Source organism: Hypanus sabinus, chromosome 15, assembly GCF_030144855.1.
Source record: "Hypanus sabinus isolate sHypSab1 chromosome 15, sHypSab1.hap1, whole genome shotgun sequence".
In the NCBI taxonomy this organism is placed as follows: Eukaryota; Metazoa; Chordata; class Chondrichthyes; order Myliobatiformes; family Dasyatidae; genus Hypanus; species Hypanus sabinus.
Genome location: NC_082720.1, coordinates 78,106,667 through 78,128,916, shown reverse-complemented (window position 1 = coordinate 78,128,916; position 22,250 = coordinate 78,106,667). Strand labels below are relative to the sequence as shown.

The 22,250-nt window shown below is 38.4% G+C and overlaps 1 protein-coding gene across 1 annotated transcript in view; it reads left to right on the top strand.

The window, feature by feature from the left end:
• LOC132405619 (heat shock 70 kDa protein 4-like) overlaps nt 1-18,908 on the top strand; it is a 47,715-nt gene extending 28,807 nt beyond the window's left edge. The window contains exons 12-19 of the mRNA XM_059990570.1: nt 2,310-2,506; nt 3,454-3,555; nt 5,352-5,507; nt 7,855-7,980; nt 10,872-10,979; nt 12,441-12,560; nt 14,265-14,426; nt 16,628-18,908. Of these exons, the coding sequence (XP_059846553.1) occupies nt 2,310-2,506; nt 3,454-3,555; nt 5,352-5,507; nt 7,855-7,980; nt 10,872-10,979; nt 12,441-12,560; nt 14,265-14,426; nt 16,628-16,831 (1,175 nt within the window). The 3' untranslated portion in view covers nt 16,832-18,908. The remainder of the gene's footprint in view (nt 1-2,309; nt 2,507-3,453; nt 3,556-5,351; nt 5,508-7,854; nt 7,981-10,871; nt 10,980-12,440; nt 12,561-14,264; nt 14,427-16,627) is intronic.
• The last annotated feature ends 3,342 nt before the right edge of the window (nt 18,909-22,250 follow it).

Here is a 22,250-nt window from a genome sequence, read left to right as displayed (position 1 = left end):
GGGATAGTCCAGGTAATTATAGACCAGTGAGCCTTACGTCTGTGGTGGGAAAGCTGTTGGAAAAGATTCTTAGAGATAGGATCTATGGGCATTTAGAGAATCATGGTCTGATCAGGGACAGTCAGCATGGTTTTGTGAAGAGCAGGTCATGCCTAACAAGCCTGATAGAGTTCTTTGAGGAGGTGACCAGGCATATAGATGAGTGTAGTGCAGTGGATGTGAACTACATGGACTTTAGTAAGGCATTTGACAAGGTTCCACAAGGTAGGCTTATTCAGAAAGTCAGAAGGCATGGGATCCAGGGAAGTTTGGCCTGGCGGGTCCAGAATTGGCTTGCCTGTAGAAGGTAGAGGGTCGTACTGGAGGGAGTACATTCAGATTGGAGGGTTGTGACTGGTGGTGTCCCACAAGGATCTGTTCTGGGACCTCTACTTTTTGTGATTTTTATTAACGACCTGGATGTGGGGTTAGAAGGGTGGGTTGGCAAGTTAGCAGTTGACACAAAGGTTAGTGGTGTTATAGATAGCGTAGAGGATTGTCAAAGATTGCAAAGAGACATTGATGGGATACAGAAGTGGGCTGAGAAGTGTCAGGTGGAGTTCAACCTGGAGAAGTGTGAGGTGGTACACTTTAGAAGGACAAACTCCAAGGCAGAGTATAAAGTAAATGGCAGGATACTTGGTAGTGTGGAGGAGCAGAGGGATCTGGGGGTACATGTCCACAGATCCCTGAAAGTTGCCTCACAGGTAAATAGGGTAGTTAAGAAAGCTTAATGGGGTGTTAGCTTTCATAAGTCAAGGGATAGAGTTTAAGAGACGCAATGTAATGATGCAGCTCTATAAAACTCTAGTTAGGCCACATTTGGAGTACTGTGTCCAGTTCTGGTCGCCTCAGTATAGGAAGGATGTGGAAGCATTGGAAAGGGTACAGAGGAGATTTACCAGGATGCTGCCTGGTTTAGAGAGTATGGATTATGATCAGAGATTAAGGGAGCTAGGGCTTTACTCTTTGGAGAGGAGGATGAGAGGAGACATGATAGAGGTGTACAAGATATTAAGAGGAATAGACAGAGTGGACAGCCAGCACCTCTTCCCCAGAGCACCACTGCTCAGTACAAGAGGACATGGCTTTAAGGTAAGGGGAGGGAAGTTCAAGGGGGATATTAGAGGAAGGTTTTTCACTCAGAGAGTGGTTGGTGCGTGGAATGCACTGCCTGAGTCAATGGTGAAGTTTAAGAGACTACTAGACAGGTATATGGAGGAATTTAAGATAGGGGGTTATATGGGAGGCAGGGTTTGAGAGTCGGCACAACATTGTGGGCCGAAGGGCCTGTACTGTGCTGTACTGTTCTGTGTTCTATGTTCTCACCTGAGAGAACTGACCATCTTGGTTTAAACCCACAATGGAGAATCTGCACTGTTTAGCTCTTAAGTAATGCAGTTTATTTTTGAGCTAGAATCTCTGAGATGGGATTTGAATCTTGTCTTCAGACACAGGTGAAATGCTATTAACTGAGCTTATACACTTGGATCAGTGGGTATGTCTCTGCATTGTAGGGGTTGGATGTCCAGAAGAAACTGGAGGGTAGCTAGTTACAGCAGGCCTAATGACTGCTTCACGGGTCAATTCCTCGAGAATAAATCTACTTATTGAATGCGTGGGCCTTAAGAATGATGAGGCACATGACTGAAATTTTTAATGTCTAATGTTTGCTGAAAGACCAGCGAACCTTGAGCCATTGCACCTTTCATCTGTTTTCAAGATCCAGAATAATCTGATTTTGGGAGCTATTCAAAACAATGTTTTATGCTACTATTATTTGTTAGAAGGTTTAGCATTTACATCGACTGAAGTCAGAATTCCTATAACAGTACTGAATTATTTGCCTTTCTCAAAAAATATGGTTTTGGTTTCGACTTGCATAAACTGCTCACCAGTCCATCCTAAAAACTGAATTGCATGCAAAGACAACTGGAAATTGCAGCAACACACACAAAACGCTGGTGGAACACAGCAGGCCAGGCAGCATATATAGGGAGAAGCACTGTCAATGTTTCGGGCCGAGACCCTAGCGTTAGTCCTGACGTTGAAAATGTTGAAAACACCTAAATGTTGAAAATAAACCTGAGTGTGAGGGAGATGCATACTAGAAAATGGTTATTCAAACCAGAGAAAATATTGAATGCTGATCTGAAATTTGTACACCCTGGATTAAAAATCAAGTATCCAGGAAATTTCATATCTGAAGTTTTGAATAATGAATGATGTTCACATTTCTAGAGACCGTTTTCATTTGCTATACTACTTAGGTCGCTTTACAATTCAGAAAGTGGTCCCTCAAACTGATGGGTCCAGTTCTAGAGTGAGGGTGAAGGTGCGAGTTAGCATTCATGGAACCTTCAGTGTATCCAGTGCCGCATTGGTGGAAGTACAGAAGTGTGAAGAAACAGATGACGTACCAATGGAAACAGATCAGCAATCCCAGGCAAATCTAAAAGAGGAAGAGGTATTTTTTTTTTGCGTTGTCTTGCTCTTAATGAGTTTTTATTATGTGATACTTGTGATACTAAAATTAATGACTCGTGCTTCCTTGGGTTCTTGGGTGCCACTGGCAAATAAAGCCAGTTAGCAAACTATTCTCCATTATGGTGTGGCTTTATTATTACCTGTTCTTTATACAGCAAAGATTAAAAGGTATAAGAAAACATTGTTTTTATGATTCTCATCTCTTGAGTGTTGATCTGTTGTTAATTCGAGAGATTTAAATGATGCACTGCAGAGGGGAGGTAGGATATGACTTCGAGTTTTCAATATTAAAATGTGCGTTCACTTCTGCAGTTGTCTCCATTGACCAAGTTTTTATGCCCAAATTACAAGAGGCGATGTTTTGACACAGTTAGCATAGCCCAAGCCTTGCAGCGTCAACAATCCTGACCTGTTGTGCTATGTGAAGCTTGAATGTTACCACTGTGACCTTGTGGGTTTCCTCACATGACCCTAAGATGCGTAGGTTGTAGGTTAATTGGCCACTCAAAAATCTCCACTATGGTAGACAATTCAGAATGGATTACAAGTTTGAAAGCCAGCTGCAGTACACTATCAAAATGGTGTCCTCTGTCATGCAACATGAAAATTCTCTTCTCACAGAACAGATGTGACACAAGAGACTGCATATACTAGAATCTGGAGTAGCAAGCTATCTGCCTGAGGAACTCAGCAGGTTGCGCGCCATCTGTAGGGGTTGGATAAGGGCTGGAGTTGTCAACATTTTAAGTAGAGACCCATTGCAGGGTTTCAACTAAAAACTTCAACAATTCACCTCTTTTCTGCCCCCGCACTATCCCCTAAAAGCTGCTTGACCTGAACTGTTTCTCTGGTGAATTAATTGTTATTCCAAATTTGTGGTTTTTGCATCCAATAAATGGATCAGTGAACAGATGTTGTTCATTTCAGAGTAAAATGCAAGTTGATCAGCAGGAAGAACCATCACATGGAGATGGCAGTTATCCCCAAGGATCAGCAGAAAATCAGAAAAATGAACTAGATGAAATGGAGGTAATTTTTATGATTAAGCTTTAATTTTTTTTTATTAACAAAAGGTTGGATCTGAGGGTCTTCCTAGAGAGCGCCGAAGATATCGAGGCACAAGGTCACCAAGGTACAGTAGCGGTTATTGTGACATCAGTACAGCTCAGGGCATTAGAGTTCAAAGTTCAATATCGGAGTGCTTTGTAAGAAAGTTGGTATATGCTTCCCATGTGCACATGGGTTTCCTCTGAGTGCTCAGGTTTCCTCATGCATTCCAAAGACATTGATTCGTAGGTTTATTGGTCACTGTAAATTATCCTGTGATTAGGCCAGGGTTAAATACATGGATTGCTGAGTGGTGTGGCTCATTGGACCGGAAGGGACTGTTCCATGCTGTATCGCTAAATAAAGAGTCTGCAGGTACTGAAATCTAGAGCAGTACTCTGCTGGAGGAGTTCAGCGGGTTTAGCAGCATTGGCAGTGTGGGGGGCAGGGGGTTAAAGGAAATGTCAGCATTTCATTTGGCTATTTTTTTTTTTGCATTTTCCCATAATTTTCTTTCCAAAAAAAGTCATCCCATAATTTACCATTTTAAAATGCCCACTTTCCAATGGTAATATCTAGTGCTTATTGGTATCCTTAATATAGTAACATGCTCCAAGGTTTTTGATAGATTGTGAAGCAGCACCTTGTTAGGCAGTATACGTAGAATCTGCTTTAAAAAGAATGAGTTGGTGATTGTCTAGAAAGGTTTATGAATTCCATATCTTGGAGAAAAGGCATCTGCACAAGAATCAGTGTATCTGATTTGTGCATGACAAGTGGGGGTGTGCTAACTGTTTGGTTCTGGGGCAAAATTAGAAAATGCAAAGGTTTGGTATTTGAATATGAGGGATTAGATTTTCAGGTATTACTAGTCCAGTGCCTTTTCCTTGTCCTTGCAATACTTCCTGTTCTTGATTAGTAAAATGTCAAAAGTTAGAGGGAAGACAAAATAGGGTTCAGAAGGAAAATTAGGCATGATTGAATAGTGGAGCAGGCTCAGTGGACCAAACGGCCTAATTCTATTCCTGTGTCTTCTAGTGAACAAGCTCTCTACTGGAATATAGTTAATTTGAAAGACTCTTTGTTTCTCTATTTGAATAGAAATAAGGTTGCAATTCGTGGACAATGCTTGCAAATGCTTATACACTCTGAGTTTGAAGGATGTGGATATTTATTGAAGCATCACAGTGGCTGAGCCATTTGCAGAGGTGGTTCACCATCTAGCCTCTGCTGCACAGCATCTCCTTGATAATCAATACCTGTGACAAAATCCAGTTAACTTTGATTTCCATAAAACATTGGGACAGAATTAGGCTATTCGGCTCATTGACTCTGGTCAACCATTTTATCATGACTGATGTATTTTCCCTCCCAACCCCATTCTTCGCTTAACCTTTGATACCCTTACTAATCAAGAACCTATCAACCCCATTGATTTGACCTCCACAGCCGCCTGTGGCAATGAATTCCACAGATCAATCGCCATCTGGCTAAAGAAATTCATGCTCATCTCTATTCTAAAGGGAAAGCCTTGTATTCTGGAGCTGTGTTCTTCTGATCCTAGACTCTACCACTGTTTGAAATATCCTGTCCACATCCACTTATCTAGGCCTGTCAATTACTACCCATATTTGTGCAATTTATTTCATTTGGTTGTTTATATGCACAGTCAGATGACAATAAACATGAATTTGAATTGTTTGTTGATGTGTTGAAAGATTACATTTTTAATCCTTGCATTTCAGTAGGTACTTTAATTGCTTTATTAATGTTTCTAGACTGGTGAACTGGGCTCAAAGGAGGATAAAAATAGAGATCAGCCTCCACAAGCAAAGAAGGCAAAGGTCAAAACAAAGACAGTGGACCTACCTATAGAGAACCATCTGCAATGGCAATTGGGTCAGCAACTAATGAATGTATTCATTGAAACTGAGGTAAGAGAAACAGACTTTTCTCAAAGATATGTAATAAGGATAATAAGAAACAAAAACAGATAAAATACTTTTTTTTCCATGGTAGTCTTGTGTTAAAGATCTAAATGAGCTTCAGGAAAATAGCCAGAAAAAACAGAGAATGCAGAGGGCTTACCGAGGTGGGGAGTGATGTACAAGTCATTGCCAGATTTATTTTTAGCATGTATGTTAATAATTAGGAATGTTACTTGAAAATACAATTTTAAACTTTTGAGTGCGGCACTTAATTGGGTGTATTAAAATAACAAGGACATTTTGACAATATACGGGAAGACATTAATATATTTCTAGGAAGGATAAAATAAATGCGAATTGCTGCATTGTGGTGATGAATTGCTTGGATTCTCTGAATGGCAAAGCTATCTCAAAGCATCAATATGCAAATCTCCAAATATAAACTAATCCTTTTTTAAACAAAGTAAATTAACTGCTTATTTATTTCCTAAGAGTCTGAATTTAAATTTACTTTAAATTGCCCTTGATTATCACTCAAAGTACTGGTCACAAACACACCACTTGCCATTCCTCACTTCCTAAAATAAAGAGAAGAACAGCTAACACCTCTTCTCACCCAGTGGGACTGTCTACGTACATACAGCTCTTTTTAAAAAAAAAACACCTTTAAAAATTCCACCCCATCTTGATTCCTTGCACTAAGGCAACCCCAGTCAATATGGGGAAAGTTTAAATCACCCACAACGCTAACCCTTTTGGTTTTACATCCTACTGCTATTTGAATGGAAAAGTAGTGGGTATGGTCCAGTACATCACAGGTAAAGTCCTCCCCGTCATTGAGCACATCCACACAGAGCATTGTCATAGGAAAGCAGTATCCAGCCCCAGGGACTCCCACTAACCAAGGCATGCTTTCTTCTCACTTGCCATCAGAAAGAAGCTACAGGAGTCTAAGGACTGTCACCACCAGGTTCAGAAACAGTTATTAACTTTCAACCATAAGGCTCCAGAACCAGAGGGGATAAATTCACTTTGCCCCATCACTAACCTGTTCCCACAACCTACTGGCTTGCTTTCAAGTACTCTTCATCTCATGTTCTTGATATTTTTCTTTTTTGTATTTGTGAGTTTCCATGCTTGTATTTCCCAAACCTGCTGACTATTTGCTGACTTATAATGTAACCCTATAAAGTAATTGCCCCTTTCTAATTTCTAAACTCAACCCACATTGCTTCATTAGCCAATCCCTCCAGGATAAACTCCTTAAGTGCTGTCATAATGTCCTCCCTGATCAGCAGTGCAATACTACCTCTCCTTTTGAAGAAACTCCACTGCCATGCCCAAGAATATTGAGGTGCCATTCCTCCCCTCTGCTCATCATTTTGTCTGCAGTAAGCCTGTCAGCCCTTTTGTGCTTTCCCCACTTGCCTGCTCCATTTACTACCTATTCTTCGCTTTCCCCTCCTGTTGCACTGCCCCACCCTTTGAGTCACTGGTTTAAACCATCCCAGATAATACTGGCATATCTTCCAAAACGTTAATGCAGAAGGGATTTGATACTGAGTGTCTATTAGTAAAAACATTTGCATTTACCTGAGTGAAACAGTTTGCTCTTTACTAAATGAACCATTGTTCTAGCCATATTATGTTAACCATGCTGCAGTTAAAGCCAATATAACATTTGAGTTCAGTGCACTTCTACTTTGCTTCTCATGAAGACTTTCACACAGTGCCTAACTGCATTTTTCCATCGTCCTCTCCAAGAATACAAGCTGCCCTTTTATTTTTCATACTTCATTTCTACTTAACGACTTTCAAATGTATCTTGTATAGGACTATCCATTGTATATTTGATTTGTTAATCGATTTGTACATTCAGCGCCATATAGCATGGAAGCGGCCTCTTCGGCCCATATTCCTTTACACTGCTCCTATCCATCTACCTGTCAAATATACCTGTATCTCTAGATTTCTCTATCCTACAATGTTGCCTGGGATACCATTGTTCAGTGCACATGTCCTGTTCTGGTTTAACTTCCTAAAATGCATTACTCTGCTTTTACTGATGTTAAATTCCATCTGTCATTCCTTTGATCACTTTTCTAGTTATTCAATATCTGCTGCAGCCTTTTTCACTACCCACTACACAACTAATTTTGGTATCATCTGCAAACTTGCTAATTATGCCGGCTACGTTCTCATCCAAATCATAAATATGACAAACACCAGCACTGAACTCTGCGGCAAGTCACTGGACACGGGCTGAGAAACAACTTACAAATTCAATTGAAGTTTTGATTAATGTTAGCGCTTTTAAATTATTGATGTATTTCATTGTTTTACATTTGTTCAGGGTAAAATGATCATGCAGGATAAACTTGAAAAGGAGAGAAATGATGCAAAGAATGCTTTGGAAGAATATGTCTATGAAAGTAGAGAAAAACTATGTGGAATCTATGAAAAGTTTGTCAATAATGATGTAAGTATTTGATTCAGTGCAGTTTGTGTATTTAATGAGAACAATTTTAATATGGAAGGCTTCAGGCTATACCTGGACTTTTATATTACTTCTGCTTTGAAGCCAGGACCATAGCAAAGAGAAGTTGTATTAAAAACATGGAAGCAATGATGAACTTGAACCATAGCATTGAAGCCAGGACCATAGCAAAGAGAAGTTGTATTAAAAACATGGAAGCAATGATGAACTTGAACCATACTTGAACTTTTTTGTCTGATGCTCTGAAATCTATTATTCTTTATTTTAAAGAGAATATAAAATATTAATATTTTCTATGTCAGGATTTTCTTTGCCAATTTAAGTTTTATTTTTTAAAAACCAAAAGCATGTTCAGAAAAAAACATTATTTTAATATACTTCTGAGATTTCACTCTTCATTCCCTCTTTTGTTGACTTAGTTGAGCTATCTTAGTTGAAGGTATTTGCACTTCATTGAAGTTTACCTTTAGAGTAAGCAGTAAGATGATAGCCAGGTACACTCGTATTGTATCTTTGAGTTAGTTGCTTGACTAGAAGTTGGATGAGGTTGAGTGCATTCACTAGACAGGCAAAATAGTGACCATATCATTGTTTGGTACGTCAAGAATTGGTACTGGACCATCAACTGCTCTCAGTTCTTGTTAATAAAAATTAATTTCTTGTTGGAAAAATTAAATTGTATGCTTGATGCATAGCAAAGTGTTCACCAAACAATATAGATCAATAGTTAAAAATATAGCATTGATATTCATTGGAGAAGTTCATAATTACGCACTATGCAGGAAGAATGGAGAAAAAACCTTGGTTTTCATGAGAGGCAAAACAAAATACATCGATGAGAACTAGTATGTTAGCCTTTACTTTGAGGAGGTTAATACAGCATTGATACACCACATTTATTTCTGAAACGGGGTTGACTTCTGACAGTTCTGACTGAGACTGGCCTATGCTTCCTCCAGTTTGGAAGAGTAAGAGATGGGTTATCTTATTCGCATCTATAAAATACTAATAGATTAGCAGCATAAGTTGAAAATCGCCAACTAAGAAAGTGAAGCAAACATTTTGAGTCTCTAGATGAGTCAACCTTTTCAGATGGATTGATTAATCATAGAGACTAAGCGAATAAAAAGATTTGGTATTTGAATAAGACAGGACTTGAAATACAGGATCAGCCATGATCTTGCTCGCAATATGCAATAAATGTAGGAGTAGGTCTACATTTCGTCTCTTAAACATGTTTCACCATACAATAAAATCATGACTAATTTGATTGTAACTTGAGCTTTACCTCTTACTCCCTTGTTTAATAATATTTAGGTAGCCTTCCCTTAACATTTAAAGGCTTCTAGCACCCTGTGTCAAAGGCTCAGTCCTCAGAAAGCTTTGCCTCATCTGCTTCAAATGGACAACTCCATTTTTTAAACAATGACCTACAGTTCTAAATTCTCCCACATGAAAAATCATCCCGTCCCCAGCCATCCAACGTTCTCTTCTAAACTGCAAGGGATACAGGCTTAGTCTGTCCAACCTTTCTTCATCAGATAACCTAGCCATTTCAGATCTTCATATCATAAACCATCTCTGAATTGTTTCCACAGTTTAAAGTGCTTAAATAAAGGGACAACTACTGTACAGAGTACTCCAGGTGAGACCCTTATTAATGCCGTGTAAAAACAAAAGCATCAAATATTACTGATAGAGCAGTCTAGAAGGACCACATAGCCTATTTTTTAAGGTTCATAACTATTGCTAGGAAATCTTAGTTCCTATACAGATCATAATAAACCAGTTTTTAATGATCATTTCCAAAGTCATTTGAAAGAATATGTGCTATCTTTTTTTCCTAAAAATTTTAATACTTGGACTGTGCTCTGTTTGGACAATCAAGTAGAAGTCCTGTGTTCTTCTCTTGATTAGAAGTTCCTGTTCAGGGTTTCATGAAACATGAGCTTGCCAGGCTGAAGGGCTGTCAAGAAAGGATCATGTTCTCAAATGTGTCTGTTGATTGGTTAACCAAGGGTCTAAAACCAACCAAATGCAATAAGTATGGTAACCTTTTCGAATAAAGTGGGTGTGATCTCTTGGGATACAACAGATTTGTCATTTATAATTAAATACAGTTGACATATTATTTTTCTGGGCAGGAGGACATGCACGTAATTAAAACTTGAATGATTTTTCAGTTTATGTTGGTGATGCTAACAATTGTATTTGGTTAGAAAAAAAGCAATTTTTATTTTGTAAAGATTTTTATTGATTCTCAAGCATTAATCTAGAATCAGCAATATCATTGTAATATTGGGCATTTGGTACATTGCAGGAGCTTTTATATTTGTGGAATATATAATTGGTTCTGGGGCCACTTTGTAAGAGTGCTTAGCAATGTGTTTTTGTTGAAATAGTCAATTTACTTTTCCACTGGCATCAGGTAGTCTCTAATGGCGACATGTATAAACTAAGGAGACACTGCACTTCAGTAAATATAAATCCTATGTTTGACTACCTATGTGTTAGTGTCTTTCACATTTATCAGATAACTTTCAAAGCATGAGTTCTTGAAATCTCATTTGTAAAAACTTGGGGAAAAATTTAGAAGAGATTACTGCTGAAAAGAGAATTCCGCAGATGTTGGAAATCTGAGCTACACATATAAAATGCTAGAGAAACTCAGCAGGCCAGACAGCATCTATGGAAAATAGCACAGTTGATGTTTTGGCCACAAATGTCAATAGTGCTTTTTTCTATAGATGTTGCCTGGCCTGCTGAGTTCCTCCAGCATTTTGTATGTAATACTGCTGATATGCTGAACTAGAAGTAAAATGCATATCTTTATGCTTGTAATTCAAATCAACATGAATGTTCATTACTTCTAGGAACGAAGCAAATTAAGCCTTCTATTAGAAGACACAGAAAACTGGTTGTATGAAGAAGGGGAGGATCAGGGAAAGCAAGTGTATATAGATAAATTAACTGAACTAAAGGTAAATATGTGCAATTTTTTGAGACTTCATATGAGCCACATTTATAAAATGTATATATTTTGATATATTATGGAATAAAATTTACCATTTCTTAATTTGAAACTAATGTTATTGGTATTTCTGTGATTTTTTTTTAAACCTGCAATTCATGGTGGTTGATAATCCATATTACTAAAGTGTACTTGGAAAAAGAATGCTATCATTTTGTTGTATTAATGTTAAGTTGTTTAGGCTTTGTCCACTATAGATATGGAGCACCTATCTATTTACCAGATCCCTCTATTCTTCCTATTGCTTTAAATAGTTTGACCATGAGTGAAATATCATAAATGCATCTTTGCTCAAAAATATTTATTGTCATTTATGAATAGTTAAGGGAATAGGTGTGCATGAGCTTGCTACGGCTATTGATGAAGTTTTCAAATAAGGAGTTTGGCAACCAATGTAGGGAGACAGGAAAGGGAAATTTTGAAGGGTAAAATCAAAAGGTGGTAAAATGTATGCAAAACTAATACTAAAGTTTAAAAATTTTCAAGCTTGCATGTTATCTTGATCACATTTGCATTCGTAATGAGATAGATACAAGAAGTGCATCTATTTGTGCAATTAACTGGGTAAGAGGATATGAGGTAAGCTATTGTAGATTTGAGATGAGTTTTTTTTTCTCTTCTAAAGAGTGAACCAGTGGAATTCTCTAGTGCAGAAACAGTTGAGGGTGACTCAGTACATGTATTCAAGAAAAGTTCATTTAAGAGATCAGTGGATGCAGAGATAAAGCAGGAACTATATACTATACATGAATGATCAACCAAAATCATAATTGATTCGGACAACTTCAAAGTGCCAAGTGGCTCTCAACTCCATGAGCTGCAGACATAAATTGTATTTGAAGTAAGGCCATTTATAAACTAAATAAATGGTGGTGTTTTGTCATTGTTGAACTTAGAGGGAGTTGATCTCATCTTTATTTACATGTCTATCCCTTTCCTGCATTAGCGAAAGGCCAGAGTCTACTACTACACCATCTCTCTTGTCTCAGTTGTTGGAAGCACTTCCTTTCAGAGTAAACGGGATAACCAAAACCATTTCAAGAGCAGTACAAAAATTCTTGACTTTTCATTTCCCATTTTCAATCCCTGAAAATGAGAGTGCACTCTGTAAACTTAAATTTGAATTCATGTTGTATTTTGGAAAAATCGGTTTTAATTTTGGGACTCAATAACTAATGGAAACAAATTTTCACTGCAGAATTTATGGGGTGGCTGCAAACTTTATAGAATTTGGAACAGACATGGAGTTATGAATATCATAACGTCTCTCACACATAGTTTATTCTGCTGGTATAAATTCAGGGCAAATTGACTAGTTTTTGCATCGTGCTCTTTTTCTCTTTATGTTGCAAACATGCAGGTTTCAAAGTAATATGCAGTCAGGTTTATATTGGCTTTTGCTACTTTCTAGAAACTTGGTCAACCAATTCGGGACCGCTATCAGGAGTTTGAGGATTGTCCTAGAGCCTTCGATGAGTTGGGGAGGCAAGTGCAGCAGTACATGAAGATTATAAGCTCTTTCAGAAACAAAGTATGTAAAAACAAAAATAAATATGTTGTCATAAGTAAACAATGAAATGTAATAAATAGTCTGCTCAATTGTATTAATGTTTGATCTGTTAAATTTAGCTGTATAGTACATAATACTGGGCAAAATGTATTAATTATAACTTGGGATTAAAAAGGATGAAATGATGGTGGAACTTGAAGGTCATCCAATAGCATCATAGTTTTAAAATAAATATGATGTAACTTTCTATTGTTCAAGAGAAGTTGTTTGAAACAGTCAACCAATCTAATGTGCTTCTACATTGGCAGCAGTTGCCCACTTATCCTATGTTGTTGATGATTCAGGCATCTTTGAAATTTGTCAAGTTCACTTTTCCAGTGACTAGGAAGTAATGCTTTTCATACTCTAGATTGTAGCAGTAACTCAATAGCTAGGTGAGGAAACTTTTTTTGAGAAGTGAATCCTTGTATGTTAAGGTGTAATAAAATGTAACAAATCTCCTACTATTAGATACTAAGCATTTGTTTATGCTCTTGCCTGCAGAACTTGCATTAATTAATCTTAAATTGCCAACCCCCTTGAGAAGGAATTTGACAATTTAAGGGAAATGGTTAGAAGCATTTATTCTGTACCTTAATCCAAAGATGTTAGCAATTAACTTTTTTTTAAACTGATCATGTGTTTCAGTTATAGAGGGTTCATGTTCCACACTAAAAAGCTTGTAAGTCTTTTTCTCCCCCAAATAAGAACAGATTATAAGAAAACAGGCACAATTGTTAATTAGAATTCTTAAAAGCTTACTTTACACACTTTAAATTATTTCTTGCTGTGCAGTTGTATTAGCATTAATGGCATAATATAATAATTTTAAATCTCCAAGACCTTTTTGTTCTTCAAGAGTCCACAAATGTAAATCTTACAACCTGGTTAATTTTTGAGTTAGTGTTTTGTTTTATGAGCCTTCTGTTAATATAAAATATAACTGGGAATTCTTAAAATTGGCACTTCAGAAGTTGATGTACCTCACTATGGATGTTTGAATCACATGCTTCACTAGAGGACCAAATAAATCCTTTTTATGCTAAATTTAGTCATCTAATATATGCATGAGATGGTCTTGCAGTATTCCAGCACACTATTGAAGTTAACCAAGACCCTAGTCCAGAAGCTGAAGTAATTAATTATAAATATTTTAATAGTAAAGATTGTAAGCGGGCTCCAGATGAAGCTGAGCTAAGAAAAAACAAAGCCTTGTTTTTCTGAAAGAGAATAGAATGGTACAGAGGTCAACAATAACAAATTACAAGTTAACCCCAGCTCACAAACTCCCCATATGTATACACCCTGTATATACATACCAACATTTGAAATACCACCAACATGGATTTGCTGGCTGCCACTGGGCTATAGGCATCGTCTGTCATGTGGAACTCTGTTCACACCGGATTTCTGATGTGAATGGTATGGATGACAAGCAATCCACTGGAATTGAACCCTGCCATAATCCAGGCAGGATCACAGTGCAAGAGTTAATTATCAGGACCAGAACTAGTTTTTGTAGTCCAGACTAAACTCAGAGGTGTGTCTATATATATATATATATATATATATCTGTCATAAAACTGAAATTGATCTATCATTGTAATAATCATGTATGGCTGGTTCAGAAGAACTTCTTGGCATTTTGGGAATTTCTGATTTTGTAGTTTGCTTGTTCTGTGCTAGGAAGAGCAATATGATCACTTGGATCCAGCAGAGATGGAGAAAGTGGACAAATATGTTCAAGAAGCAATGGGGTGGATGAACAGTAAAATGAATTTACAGAGTAAACAGTCCCTAACACAAGATCCACTTGTGAAATGTACAGATGTTCGAGCCAAAGTTAAGGTATGTTAAATTAATTTGTCATGAATTTAACTGTCATCTCTCTAGTTAGACTTCTAAAAATTAATTTGCTTTATTAGAACTACTGTTATGCTAAGTAAAGAATCCATTAGAAATTATCTTAGTTGATTTGTATAGTTGAACATATTGCAGTCTCCAGCCAAAAGCACTTTGAATGATTTGCACTAATTATACAGATTTTCCTGGAATTTACTTTAAAAATATGTGCAAAGAACCCAAAATATTGCAGATTTGGAACATTTTTGAAGAAAGAATTGGATATTTACAGACAAATTAATAAACTTGAAAAATAGAATGAAGAAAATCTTGTCACCTTATGACTTCAACACAGTAAAATAGCCTAGGTTTCTTCGTAAGAAATTTGACAATTGCACAATGAGGCATAAGACTAGAGGAGTGATTCAAAGAACAAAAAAGTTTTGAAGAAAAATACAAATAATGTGAACGTGACAGACTGATAGTAATCCAGCAGTGGAAGCCAGGAATCCATTTTTTTAAAAAAATGCCAGTTTTGTTTTTGCATCAGTACTTTATTATAATGAATCAAGTGAATGTTTCTTTGCTAAAATTGGTAGTTGCCTTTCCTGGATGTGGTTTCCCCATTTCTCCCTACTCCTGCCCTCTTTTTCACCCCCCCCCCCCACACCACCATTCAAGTTGGTATAATCGACAGCTGCATTGGTGCTGCTTCCTGCACCCATATGGAGCTCATCGACTTCATCAACTTTGCCTCCAACTTCATCAATTTTGACTCCCAACTTCCACCCTGCCTCCAGATTTACCTGGTCCATGTCTGACACCTCTCTTCCCCTTTCTCAGTCTCTCTGTCTCTATCTCTGATGACAGCTTATCTTCTGATATCTATGATAAACCCACTGATTTCTCATGGCTACCTGGGCAATACTTCTTCCCACCATGTTACTTGTAAAAATGCCATCCCCTTCTCTCAATTCCTCCACCTCTGCTGCATATCAGGATGGGGCTTTACATTCCAGAACAAAGGAGATGTCCTCCTCCAAAGAAAGGGGCTTCCCTTTCCCCATCATCAACACTGCCCTTGACTGCATCTCTTCCATTTCACGTCTGCCCTCACCCCATTTTCCTGCCACCCCACTAGCCTCTGCATCCAGCACATACATAATGCTCAGTAACTTCTGCCATCTCCAACGCAATTCCACCACCAAGCCATTCTTCCCACCCCAAACTTCCTGCTTTCCACAGGGTTTGCTTGTATGCAACTTCCTTGTCCCTCCCCACTGTTCTCCCTCCTGGCATTTGTACTTGCAAGTGAAGCAGGTGCTACACTTGACCCCAGAACCACCTCCATCACTGCTATTCAGGGCCACAAACAATCCTTCAAGGTGAGGTGACACTTCACCTGTGAGTCTGTTGGGGTCATCTACTGTACCTGGTGCTCCCGGTATAGCCTCCTGTATATCAGAGAGACCCAACGTAAATTAGGAGATGGCTTTACTGAGTGCCTACTCTCCATCTGCCAGAAAAAGAGGAATCTCCCGGTGGCCACCCATTTTAATTCCACTTCCCATTCCTATTCTAACATGTCAGTCCATGACTGTCTCTACTATCGTAATGAGGCCATACTCAGGTTGGAGGAGCAACACCTTGTATTCCATTTGGGTAGCCTCCAACCTGATGGCATGAACATTGATTTCTCTAATTTCTGGTAATGCCCCAATCCCTTCATTCCCCATTCGCGTTTCCCTCTCTCATCTCCTTATCTGACAATCACCTCCCTCTGGTGCTCCTCTCCCTTTTCTTTCTTCCATGGCTTTCTGTCCTCCCCTATCAGATTCCCCCTTTTCTAGTCCTGTATCTCTTTCACCAATGTCCAAGTTCTTTACTTTATCCCTTCCCCCTCCATCTTCAGTTTTACCTATCACCTTGTGTTTCTTCTCTCCCCACCCCCACACCTTCTAACTCTGGCATTTTTTCTCCTGTCCTGATGAAGGGTCAGCCGGAAATGTCAACTATGCTTTTACGCAGATGCTGCCTGGAGTGCTGGGTTCCTCCAGCTTTTTGTGTGTTTGGCTTGGATTTCAGTATCTGCAGATTTTCTCTTTGTGTGTGTGCACATTTGTGTTGCTTGGTATTATCATTATTTTATCTTTCTTGATTTTGTAATGTTGCTGTCAGTTTTTAATAGCTTCTACTTTGCTTCCCAGGAATTAGTCAACCTTTGTAACCCCATTGTTAGCAAGCCAAAGCCTAAGGTAGAGCCTCCAAAAGAAGAAAAGGGAGGAGAACAGAATGGACCAGTTAACGGAGAACAAAATACTAACTCAGAGGGCTCCACACCTGCTGCCACTGAGAGTGCCCAGAAGAATGCAGAGCATCAACAAAATCTACCAGAAATGGACATTGAGTAAATGTGCAGTTGTCAGTCACACACATTTGGTGAAGTTTCAAGTCATGAATCCCACAAGGCGTCTTTTATTTCCTTTTTTTGGTTAATGGTAAAACCTGAAACTGATATTCTTCAGCCCCCGTCAAATTTTAGTAGTGTTTATTTTTACCCTTCCCTATCTTTGCAATGGAACAGGAAATAATTCTTATAACTGGGGCTTGACTATTGATTTTGTTATGAAAACTAGTTCTGATTTTGCTTGTGGCTTTCACAAAAAGAATGTTTGCTGTTTAGACCTCTCCTTGCCGCCACCCCTCATTGCAGATGTTGCAGGATTGTTATGAATTTTCCAGGCAAGCTTTCTGCTACTAATTGGTATGCTGGATTGAAGTATCTAACAGCAGTTCAGTAAGTCATTCATATTTTGCTTCAGTGTTTTTTTTTTTGGTTGGCCTGTTTTGTTAGTTATCGATATCTATTAGAAACAAAGCTATGTTGCCTGCCTTTTTAAAAATTTCCAGTCTTCAACAATTCCACCCTGTATGTTTTCTTTTGAATGCTACTGCCATCTACTGTCATTCACCACCTAGACACATGTTGCAACACTGTTGTATTGACGTCAACATTAGTTTGATCACATCAAAGGAATGTTTTCTGTTCAGTTTTTCTAAAAATTCATTGTCCAAATATTTGACACCTAATACTTCAACCATAAATATGTATCAGAGAGGGATACTTGCACAGTAAAGTTCTAGTTAATGCTGCTGTACAGACTTTGCGCGCTCAACTGTGCTACTTTGATCTGTGATTTCGGCTTCTTTAAAATTTCCATATTATTTAAAATGAGTAGACTTGTAGGGAAATGTTCTTATGGTGGTACTAATTCAAAATTCAAGTTTTAGGAGCAGCAAATACATTGATACAATCATTCAGTGCAATACACTATTGACTTGCAAAGAATAGATACCACTTTTATGCTTTGAACTATTGCTATAAGTGGTGCATTAAAAAAAATTGTACAGTCAACCTGAGTTCATTGAAGGGAATGCATTCTAAATAATTTGATCTGTTACCTGGTAATGTAAATTCACGGTAAACAAATTGTGTTATAATTTCTGTTTGACTCACTTAAAGGATAATGGATATGTTTTGTCCAAAAAAGATAAATAATCTGTATTCAAAGAACCTAATAGCAATGGTAGTGGTTGACTTCGCCTGGGGAACATTAGTTAATATTTTCCAAGGTGCTTTCTTTTTGGGAAAAGATGATGGGTTGGTGACCAATTTTCGAACTCTAGTAGTTGACTGGTAAATTTTGAGTATTAAACTCTTAAGCGTGTCCCTTGTTCTGTATTTGCTAACGAAAGGTTTCTCTCTGAAATGAAGTACCCTTTACATTTACGCAATGCCCCCAGAACACAAGGCTTTGTTCTAGCAAAATCCCAAAACAGTAAATTGTTGCAGCTGTAAATATTGAAGGTGGCACCGAATTAAAAATAAATCAGTTAGTTATTTGTTCCCACTATTTTTCCTGTGTGGAATGAAGATTGTTGTTTGCTATAAGTGTCATTAAACTGTAAATTCGTAGAGGTGTAACTGGGTATAATCAATTTTATATAGAAAAGAATGGTCATGGCAGAGGAAGGAATGTAGCGACAGTTATCCTGTGCATATTGAACTGTTAAGAATATGCCAGTCTTTTAAATATGCCCTTTCTCCTATGTACTATTTGCATTTCATCCTGCAAGAGACTTGTATGTCACATCCAGGTTACTTATAATTATTTGTTAATAGCTCCATGTAAAGTACTGTCTTTGTATGATACTTAAAAGACCATTTGAAATATCCCAATTTGCTGAAAAATTAGTCAGTTCTATCCATTATTCAGTTCTTATTGCATAATTATTACATACAGGTGGTAATCAATCATAATCTTCAGGATGTACAGTTTCAAGGACGAAATCTTGCAAAACTGTCAGCTAGCATCCCATGTTACATGGCTTGAGAGTTGCTATTCTCGCTGTATATTTACACTCACTATTTCACTGAAAGGAGTGTGAAATGCAATAAAAAGTTGAATGAAAATTGTGTATTTTTTAAACTATGTTGGTGAATTACTTTGTTTTTCATCCTATTCACCCCCCACCTTCTTACACTGACCTCTCGTCTTTTTTTCTCCGGCCCTGATGAAAGATCTCGGCCTGAAATATCAACTGTTTACTCTTTACCATAGATGCTGCCCAACCTGCTGAGTTCCTTCGGCAATTTGTGTGTGTTACTTTGGTGTTTGGCTAGTTTCAAATAGAGGGTGATTATCAAGGGAAATGTTTGCTCTTTCCATCTAGATTGTCCTTTGAGCTCAAGGGAAGAAAGTTAATTTTTTTCACCCCATTCATTTCTTTGGCCTCATTTGCCAGTGGTTACACATATGATCATTGCTGCAAAGGAATTTGCGTCAATGTTTTTGTCCTTTTTTACTTGGACCATTGGGGATATTATCAGCAATCACCAAGAGGGGTAAAGCACTGACTCCGAAAGCTGCATGTCTTTTGAAATGTAGGCAGGCAAGCAGTCTTTGGCTTCAAAATTGAATATTTAAGACTTTTTTTTGTTTGTTTTTAAGTCCCTTTCCTCAAACATGGCCTTTTCATCTATTCATATATTGGCAACTGAGGCAAATGCTGAATTTTTTTTATTAGAAGATGCAAGTTAAGTTTTAGGTAACTGAATACTGGATTAAATAATGATGCATCTATAAAAATGAATTGGTTTTGGGAAGCCTAGCTGTGTCGTGCCTCAGTAATGCAAAATACGTGAACAACAAGTTTGGCATAGTTCACTATTTGGCAACTAAGCACTTGAACAAAAGTTCCTCAAGATGATGATTCTTACAAATTTTGTGAAATTTGCTACTCCAGGTGTATTAACTTTTGAATGGCCTTATCAGGTTCATCAGAAAGTATGGGGAATTCTTAAGCTTAAGTCTGAAGGTCTAGTCATTGGTATCACAAGTATGGAAGTCACCAAGATTATGGAGACTTGTGGGGGAGAAGGACTACCTTAAAATGTGTATGCTAAGCCATTATTGGAACAGTTTCTTTAAGGGTGGCTGACTAGATAATTATCTGAAATGTGGCTCTCCCTCATCTCAGAGTTCCAATGGCAGCAAATTAGGTGTAATTGTGGCTAGTGAAGGTGGGGAACAGGAGCATGTGTTGAAGTGAAAAACCTGACTGCTTCAGCCAATGTATACATGCAACCCCTTGTAGATGATTGCCAGTAACTCATTTAATGCTTTGAGGAGGATCTATGTATAATCATAAAACTGGGCCACAAGTTGCTTGACAGAATGGGGGAATAGTTTACAGTGTTAGTAATTCATTGCTGCTTGATTACAGACTCTTCTCAGTATCCCCTACCCCTCCCAGTTATCCATCCATTTTGAAGAGTCCTTCTCCAAGAATTCACGATGGCATTTTTTTTTTTAAGGAAGTTTTCACAATGCCTGTAAAGTCTTTCTCTTGTCTGATCTATTCCTGTCATGGGGCTTCATGATCACTTTAGGAATTTACTGTTGGGTGTGTAGAAGTTGTAGATGGGTGAGTTTGATCAGAGCCTCAACACTTGGGGATGTTGCTCTAAGAGATGAAACTGATGGGCAGAAAAATCCAAACCCACAATTTTGTTTTTTGCATTAGTACCTTTAAGTAGTACTTTTATGCCAGGACCATCAGACATTTACTTCTCCCAAACCATCAAACTGATCAACACCTCCACTCCTCCCAGTCACCACTACATACACATCACCTAGCATCACTTCATGTACCTACATACACTGTGTCTATCTACCAGTTACTCCTACATCCTATTTTATAGGATTGCTTTTATACTTTGTGGATTTTAAGTGTTCGTTGTGCTTACCATGTTTTTTTTATTACCTAAGAAAAAAGTCTTATGGTAAGTCACCAGTATTTAAAATCAGAACTTGGAGGGGTAGCTGAAGAGGTGGTGGAGGCATTTGCAATGATCTTTTAAGAATTATTAGGGTGAGGAATGGTTCCAGAGGGCCAGAAAATTACATATTTTACTCCACTCTTAAAGGAGGGAGGCAAAAAACATAATAGGCCAGTTAGCTTGACTTCAAGCATCAATAAACTTACTGATTCCCAGCCTGTCTCCTGTATATACTTTTTTTTTTAAAAAAGCTATTCCGTTCTTCTCATTTCCTTCGTTTCAGCCACATTTGTTCACAGGATGAGGCTTTCCTTTCCAGAGATGTCGTTATCCTTCAAAGAATGGGATTTCCCTTCCTCACCCACATCTCCATTTCCTGGACATCCACACTCATCCCATCTTCCTGCCACCTTAAAGATAGTTCTTCTCACTGCCCACCATGAGCCTCTGCATTCAACATGACATTCTCTTCTGCCATCTTCAGTGAGATCCTAACATCAAACACATCTTTACCTCCCCTCCCCACTCTCCACTGGGATTATTCCCTTGTCCATTTGTCCCTCCCCACTGCTCTCCCTCCTGGCACTTAACCCTGCAAGCAGCCAAAATTCTACACCTGCCCATTCACCACCACCTTCACCTCCATTCAGGGACCCAAACAGTCCTTCAAGGTGAGGCAACACTTCACCTGCAAATCTATTGAGGTCATCTACTGTATCCGGTGCTCCCAATGCAGTTTCTACATCGATGAGACCCGAGGTAAGATTGGGGACCACTTTATTGAGCACCTCTGGAGTGGGGAATTGAAGAAGAGGAGATCCACCAAAAGCAGAATTTTCCAATGGCCAATCATTTTAATTCCTATCATTCCCATCCTGACATTTTATCCACTGCCTCCTCTTGCCACAATGAAGCCACTCTCAGGGTGGAGTGGGGCAACACCTAATATTCCATCTAGGTAGCCTCCAACCTGATGACATGACCATTAATTTCTGGTAATTTTCCCCCTCTCCATCCCCTCTTCAATTCCTTATTTTGGTCCCCTTTTTAACTCCTGCTTGCTTGCTTATCACTTCTCCCCTGGTGCTCTTCCATGGTCTGCTCTCCTCTCAGATTTCTTCTTCAGCTTTTACCTTTCCCACCCACCTGGCTTCAGCTTGCCCTCGCCTCACCTTTTTATCATGGTACCCTTCCCATTCCTTTCCGATCCTAAAGAATGGTCTCGGTCTGAAATGGCGGCTGTTTATTCATTTCCATAGTTGCTACATGACCTGTGGATTTCCTTTAGCATTTTGTGTGTTGCTCTGGATTTTGTGTTTAATTCTGCTACTTTTCATGTTATGTCAATGATTTGGATAATGAAATTGATGGCTTTGTGGTTAAGTTTGCAGATGTAAAGATGCATGGACAGCCAGGTAGTACTATGGAAGCAGGGAATCTGCAGAAGGGCTTGAGCATGTTGGGAAAATGGGTGGAAAAAGTGATGG